Here is a 7323-nt window from a genome sequence, read left to right as displayed (position 1 = left end):
CAGTGTGTTCCACCAGGTTGGTCTGCTGAGCATGTGCTACAGCTGGGTCTCCCCCCAGTGCTTCAGCGGCCGGCATTTGAATCGGTGGTGCGTCTTCAGCAGTTGTAGGCCTTGCCATTGGCTGCTTTTGGCCACAAGATGACATGGCCTACACGCCACAAAGTCGGGTCGGCTGATCACAGGTTGATGCTTCAGCCGTCGGATTACGAGTATTAGGTTCTTTGGGGGAAGCATGCGAGAGTTGCTGTGGCAAGGAGAGCATCACCGGTTGAGGGGCGACAATGGTTGCTCTTGGCGGGGCTTCAAGGATCTCATCGATGAACACTATTTCCTTTCGTGGCCACTGGATGTGATGTAATAGTGCTTCTCCCAAGGTCCTTTGCTCGTCAAAGTCTCCTAGGAGATTCTTCAGGGCAAATTCATTAAATCTAGGCTTTACTTCAGTCACATACACTACAACAAGAACCCCCCTATAGCAACGCATCGATGCGTTGTTGTATGCCCATATATGTGTTGCTATGGCCTACACCAACGGATTAATATGCGTTGCCGTTGGTGGCGTTGCAAGAGTCTATAACAACATATAGAAATGCGTTGGTAAACAGTGTGAAAAAGTGTTGCAGGATAGCAACGCATAGAACTACACCATAACAACAGTTCATATGTGTTGCTGACTACCCTGTACAAAAGGATATTCATGTGGACATAGATAGATCGTTGCAATGTATAGAAGTGTTCCTTATCATGAACTACTAATGACATTTCATATATTGTCATCTACAGTAACATGGTCAAAGCTGACAATGCATGGAGCCACAATATAATAAATATAAAGGTCTCATATATTAAATTGACTTTGTTGCATTACAAATAACATGATCCAAAGGTTACAGTAAGTGATACTACATAGTAGCCTAAGTCTGGACGTTTCAAACAACGCCTGAACCATTCTAAAACATAATGTTTGAAACATTGGTACTAGAAATGACATCCTAAAACACTACATAAGACTATCGAATAGCAGCTCCATTGTCCAACTTGCAATCAACATCTGCGCCATACATCATCAATTTATCTTCGCAATCTACAAAAATAAAGAAATAAGATCAGTAAGTTATTGTAGAGAAAATATGGTTAAGAGCAGCAAAATTAGAGGAGGAGCAACATACAAAGGTTGAAGGCCATGCGATAATTAATCCTGCTGCATGACCAATAATGTTGACCTTTTTTAGTGGTCGTATCAACTGATCAGATTTTGCTAATGTAGCATCAACTCGCACTGCCCAGAATTGGTTACCAAGATGAACACCCTCAACTTTATATTCTGGCTCAATGCTTTGTAGCGTACCAAGAGCAACATTCCTGTTTGGATTTCCTAAGCTCTTCAAAAAGACTACAGTGCCAACCTATTCGTAAAAGAGAAAACAATTTCTATTATAAGCAATTTAAAACTTGAAGATAATCATTCATAACATAAACTTAATACACATACATCTATTGAGTCGGCACCCAGGTAATTTGTTGTACTGCATTGTTGTTTCTGTAGAATATATTTTGTGCAACATTAGTATGCAATATAATTGAAGCGTAAGAACTGAAACAGAGAAGAATAAGATTTAGAAAATCTATGTCATACATTGGCATGCTTTGTTGCATTAGCTCCTCTTGAGATCTTACTAGTGTTCTGGCCACCAAGCTAATGGCAAGATGCAAAATAATCAGAACAACTTCAGAAGCAAAAACTGAATATGGATGTACACATGATGAACCAGAATCTTCCGTATACACAGAGTATTCTCTAACCCGTTGAGGCGTGTTGTTAAGTTGGAGATCAATTTAATAGTGCAAGCATATTTTTTGAGTAAATGATGGCATGTCATGTCGTGCACTAGATTGTTGTGCAAGAAGACTACATCTATAATGCCACTTATACTCTCTGTTATGTTAAGAATTCCAGCTGCTACCAATGTATTTTTTAGCAAATCTACACATTAGTTTAATAATTGGTTTTTCATGTTCAAGGGCTGCAACATTATGCAAACGAAAGGCTGAAATAGCAATGTGCAGAGATTTTACAACTTGGTGAAACTAGCTGCATTTTATCTCTTAGATTCGTATCTCATGTATTTCTACTCAACATTGAAACTGTTATTTATGCCAGACTTAATTTTTAGCATGAGTATGCGCTGGAAATGTGCAATAAATTTCTTGAAGCAGGAGAGCAGAGATGAATAGTGAAAAGAAGCTTTAGAAGTTTAAAACATATGGAGTGCACTAACATTATCTGCACTAGTGTTTTCCTTCACTTGTTGCACATGTTCATCATGGATAGAGGTATCTTTGTTCTGTGACAGAAGATATATCATAAGATTCAGAAGAACTATAATAAACATTCCTACCATGAGAATAGGAAGTAGCAATTAATTGTTGTTCAACCATATTGGACTCCAAACAGTATATAAATGAGCATATATACCTTATCCTTAGAAGGACGTTTGTTTGATGGATGCATCTCCATGTCATAGAGAAAATTTTCCTTGCTCTGTAATGAATGGCAAGAGATGATTAATTTATATAAAAACAAACAGAAACATATTGATGCATCCATACAGTACCATCACATTATTCTGCCGCCCAATGGTACCAAATTGTTGACTACGACTATCGCTATATACTCTCTGTCGATTGAAACCAAAAAAGAAAATGATCATATTTAATTAAATGACTTCAACATATTATTAGAAAATTCTAGATAAATACTTTTTGTTTTGAATTTGTCTTGCCAACACAAAGAGCATCTTGAGATGTCGACTCCTGACCCAACGAACCCTGTAACGAGAACCTAACAATTAGTACATGTATTGAATAATGAAGTGCATTTTAAAGATAAATATATTTTGGTAGTTTTGAAATGGATGCAGAGCTATGAATAAATAAGCATATAGAAGATAAGCTCATAATGAAAAGAAGCAACAACAGGTATGCAAGGAGTATTTTGTGTTTTAGATTTGATTTCATTGGTGTATCAGCATGAAAGTTCTTATGGTAATCTTCTCATGATTCTTGACATTGGTAATATAAGTTCAGAAAAGGAAGGAGTTACTATCCTTATATGCACTAGTGTTTTCCTTCTCTTGTTGCACATTTTCATCATGGACAAAAGATTCATTGTTCTGTGACAAAAGATATATTATAAGATTGCCAAGAACAATAATAAACATTCATACTGCAAAATGTGCGAGTAATTCTAATTGCTACTCAACCATGCTCGATTCCAGACAATATATAAATGAGCATACCTTATCCACAGCAGGACGTTTGTATGATGGCTGCTTCTCCCTGTCATCGACAAATGTTTCCTTGCTCTGTAATGAATGGCAAGAGATGATTAATTTCTATAAAAAGCAAACAAAAATATATTAATGCATCCATACACTACCATTACATTATTCTGCTGCCCAATAGTACCAAGTTGTTGACTATGACCGTCGCCATAAATTCTCTGTCGATTGAAACCAAACAAGATTAAGAACATACTTGTAAAATGGCATCAAAAATTTATTAAACCTTTGTAAAGACACATACTTTTCTTTTTCAATTTGTCTTTGCAATAGAAGGAACATCTCGAGATTTAGATATCTGATCCAAAGAACTCTGTAACTAAACCTAAGAATTAGTACATGTATTGAATAATGGAGAAATTCTTCGAATTTACCTGTCCTTCAGAGTTTTTTGTCTTCACTTTTAGTTCCAGAATTTCAGCATCTTGGTTTTCCACTTTTTTCTCCAGCTTCTCCATCTTAAGTCTGACAGCCAAAAGATCTCCATTCGATGTATCCTCCAATGAACTAAGGTGTATATTCTGAAAGTGGCGTGAAGTTGACACATCAAAGACTTGATTTGGATTCGGAACTAGTCCGAGGCCGTGTACATGTCCAGGCTTGTCTGTGCCAAGTACTGCATTCAAAACATCTCCTTTCCATGATGTCTTTCCTCTACTAGTATCTACTAAATCTGGATTCGCTGCTATCCGTTTCTTCAAATCAACCTATATACATGAATATTGTACGTGAGAACAATGTGGTAAACAACATTATAATTTTAGATAAAAGAGAGTCAATATGATACCACTTGTTCATTCATTTTCTTGTCGCTTTTATGCTGATGGGTATGCATATATAAGACAGCCCTGTGGGGGTACTTCTTTTCCGGATCCTTTAGTCTCTATTGGTCAAACGGTTAATTTATTAAAGACCTGCAATACAAATGGGATGTAGATGCATATAGTTTGAGTTCTCATAAACTGACCAGCTCTTCTCTAACTCGTGGAAAACTCTTAGTTCTAGCCGTGTGTTTCGACTTCCTCATCGCACAGTTGTTCCTATTTTTCTCACTTATCCCCTGTAAAAAAATTGTATAATATATGCACATGTATTTTCATAATTTCATACCATGACTGAGCAACATGTACACAACAAATCTGGCAAGTTTATATGTACCTGTGCCTTTGGGGTCATCCAATTATTGACCAGAGTAATCCATTGATCCTTAATCACACCCTTTGGAACATTGGTGTTATTCGCTTCCATGCTCTTATTTGCATCAAAATACAGTGCTTTCAGATCTGACTTATGTTGCCTCCATCTATCTCCAATTTTCTTTAATATATACTTTTCCAAGCGAGAAGGGTAAAGAAACCTCATCTACATTTCAAACAAAACAATGTTATGATAACACTAGTATGTAAAGCATAACGATGTTAGCAAAAGAGATTTAATGTTATTCCAGATATACCTTTACTTGCGCGAGTATATCCCTTTTGTTTCTTTGTTCGTTGGTCTTTTTTTCTCTCTCTCATGTTAGTTTTCTCCGGTCCTTGTAGCTCAAACTACACAATTTTCCATTCCTAGCAACCGTGCCAAGAAAATTCGCAAGACGTCCAGCTTCTTTTCCAACTGGCTGGTTTAGCTCATTGCACTGGACCACAATTCTCTGCCCTTTTGGAAGATTCCATATTTCTTTTAGCATTGTCCTGCCACGCTTGGTTGTTTCTCCATTTTCATCTGACCATGGATAAATTCCCAAAACACTTATAGTCAATCACACATAAACAACTATGTGAACAATCTTTTGGTCTGTAGTCTGAGGAACAACTGACAGTGTTATTCACCACTAACGCGATGCAAAGACAGGATGTAGTGTACTATTGCCTGCTGAAGCCTTTTGCCAAACAGTTAGTGTAGCTAGCCAAGTAAATAGTAGGAAGTGCAATAGTTTCCCTTATTCGATATAGTACATGGTTTAGTTTTAGTTGTTCTGATGATCATGGTCCATACGTACAGCCACACTACACACCATCAAAACTAAAAAGTTATCATTCGGTTCTGTTCTGTAGAAGATGGCAGTGCATTGTTGATTCTAATTTTTCCGAATATCTAGCAGAGTATCAAATGGTAATTACCTTGTTCATTAGCAACAGTGTCATCCTGGTCCTCTTCATCATCACTATCAGTCAAGCCTTCTTCGCCATTACAAGATGATGGTTGAATATGAGATGAATCAGCATCGTTACGCATGGCATTCTCATGTTCAATATGTTCCTTCGTCATGTATTCATCATTGCATTCAACAACATGAAGTTTACTTCGTGTCATATCTGCTCCATGAGGAAACTAAAAGAAGTTAACAACATTGTAAATTTAATCAAACTAGCCTGTAATTGAGCATAGGTCTACATATACCACTGAGCAAATAGTAATACATTTCACAATATTGACCTACAAGCTAATGCAGATTGTCATGTAGTAGTTAGACTTGCAATTAACTACTCCTTAGACCAGCAAATCGACAGGCGGAACGAAGCCCAAATAGAAGAAGCGTGGTATGGTGGGTTAACTAATTAATTAGTTGCCTGATTTCATGCCTTGATTTTAGTCAACCCGATTGTGCATCCAACCCGATTTGCATGAAGGCAAGGCAATGGAGACATGGCAGCAGCGAGCGAACGCCTGCGTTGCTTCGATGACCCAGCCCAACGCTTTGGCTTCCCCAGCTGCTGGGTGCGGCGGCTGCCCTCGATGGCTCGATCCGGTTGAAGACCCCGGAACAGAGGATGCGGAATAGAGGACGCGGTGTCCTTCCGCGTTCTGGCGGGGTGATTACAGGCGCGCGAACACGGTGGCCGGACCAATCTGTCCAATAGGAGGTCGAATGCAAGAGAGAGGCCATGGGAAGGAGGCACTGACCTGCAATCGGAGAGATGGCGGAGAATCGCCTACCGCCGCCAGCCGGCAGAGGTGTTGGGGAAGAAACCCGCGACTTGTGTTCAGCACAACTTGTGCTGTTGAGATAGATGGGGAGAGGAGCGGAGGATTTTTGGGCAGTTAGCTTAATTTGGAGGAAAATGGAAAAAATGGAGGGAAGAAACCGAGGGAAATAGGAAAAATGGAGGGAGTTAGAAATAGTTTCGACCTGCACTAGCATTTCGTCTGACATTACTCTAAAACTCTTTTTTAAGTATGAATAACCCAATTAAAATGAAAGAGATTATTAAATAACACATACTACTTTACTACCTCTGTAACTTAATACTATAAGAGCATCTACCCCGAGGCTCCCCAAATCCGTTAGGACTAAAGTGATGACGCCACTGCCATGGGATACAGGCGGAGCCTAATGAGGAAACGTGGTTCCTCGCGTGGTTCTACCGCTGGTCCTTCACGACGGCGAAGACGGACTCTCGCCGCCTCCGATGGAAGAATGCCAAGGCGCTCCGGCTAGCTATTGAGCAGTCGGAGCATGAGGCGAAGGAGGCAACGACGGAGAAGGCTCGGGTCGCCAAGTTCAGGCGGGAGCAGGGCAGGGCAGTCCGTCAGATGAAGGGCCTCATCGTCCTCTCCGACTCCGACTCCGGCGATGACGGTGATCGCGCTAGTTGCACCTCCTCCTCGGATGATTAAGACCCTCCACTAGCCGCGGATGCCTAAAGCTGCGCCGGCGACCAAAAGGGCAAAGGCCCGGCGAGAAAGTGGTGAACCCCCCTTCCTCCCCTCCTCTATGTTTATATCATTTTTAGTTGTAGAAGTTCAAGAACTTGTCTGGTGTGAGCCTTCCCACACAATTGACTTCTTTGAATGTTGTCTTGCTGGCAATTCCATCCCTCTCCCGTGGTGTCGGAGCCTCGGAGATCCGCTAACTCTGATTCCCAAGGTGCCGGAGCCTCGGAGATCCGCTAACTCTGATTCCCAAGTTTGGTATAGGCTGAAGATTGATTGAACCAGCCTTTGCGGTTCGACTACTCCCTCCCGACCCGCTCCCTCCCGC

The 7323-nt window shown here is 40.3% G+C and overlaps 1 protein-coding gene and 1 long non-coding RNA gene across 2 annotated transcripts; both read right to left on the bottom strand.

Moving 5' to 3' along the window:
• Nucleotides 1-824: 824 nt before the first annotated feature.
• On the bottom strand, nt 825-3164 carry LOC123115787 (uncharacterized). The gene is made up of 8 exons (XM_044536876.1): nt 2761-3164; nt 2616-2678; nt 2477-2542; nt 2280-2345; nt 1637-1696; nt 1493-1540; nt 1170-1406; nt 825-1084 (listed from the first exon to the last, which is right to left on the bottom strand). The coding sequence occupies exons 2-8, from the start codon at nt 2616-2618 to the stop codon at nt 1067-1069; spliced, it is 498 nt and encodes a 165-aa protein (XP_044392811.1). The 5' UTR covers nt 2619-2678; nt 2761-3164; the 3' UTR covers nt 825-1066.
• Nucleotides 3165-4126: 962 nt separating this feature from the next.
• Nucleotides 4127-6378, bottom strand: LOC123115786 (uncharacterized). Its single transcript, XR_006456735.1, has 6 exons — nt 6246-6378; nt 5462-5656; nt 4795-5063; nt 4500-4703; nt 4309-4401; nt 4127-4224 (listed from the first exon to the last, which is right to left on the bottom strand). It is a non-coding gene; the product is annotated as an uncharacterized lncRNA (long non-coding RNA).
• Between the last annotated feature and the right edge of the window lie 945 nt (nt 6379-7323).

The sequence above is a fragment of the Triticum aestivum genome, chromosome 5B (genome assembly GCF_018294505.1).
Source record: "Triticum aestivum cultivar Chinese Spring chromosome 5B, IWGSC CS RefSeq v2.1, whole genome shotgun sequence".
In the NCBI taxonomy this organism is placed as follows: Eukaryota; Viridiplantae; Streptophyta; class Magnoliopsida; order Poales; family Poaceae; genus Triticum; species Triticum aestivum.
The sequence above is the reverse complement of the archived record's forward strand: the minus strand, read 5'-3'. Positions and strand labels throughout refer to the sequence as shown.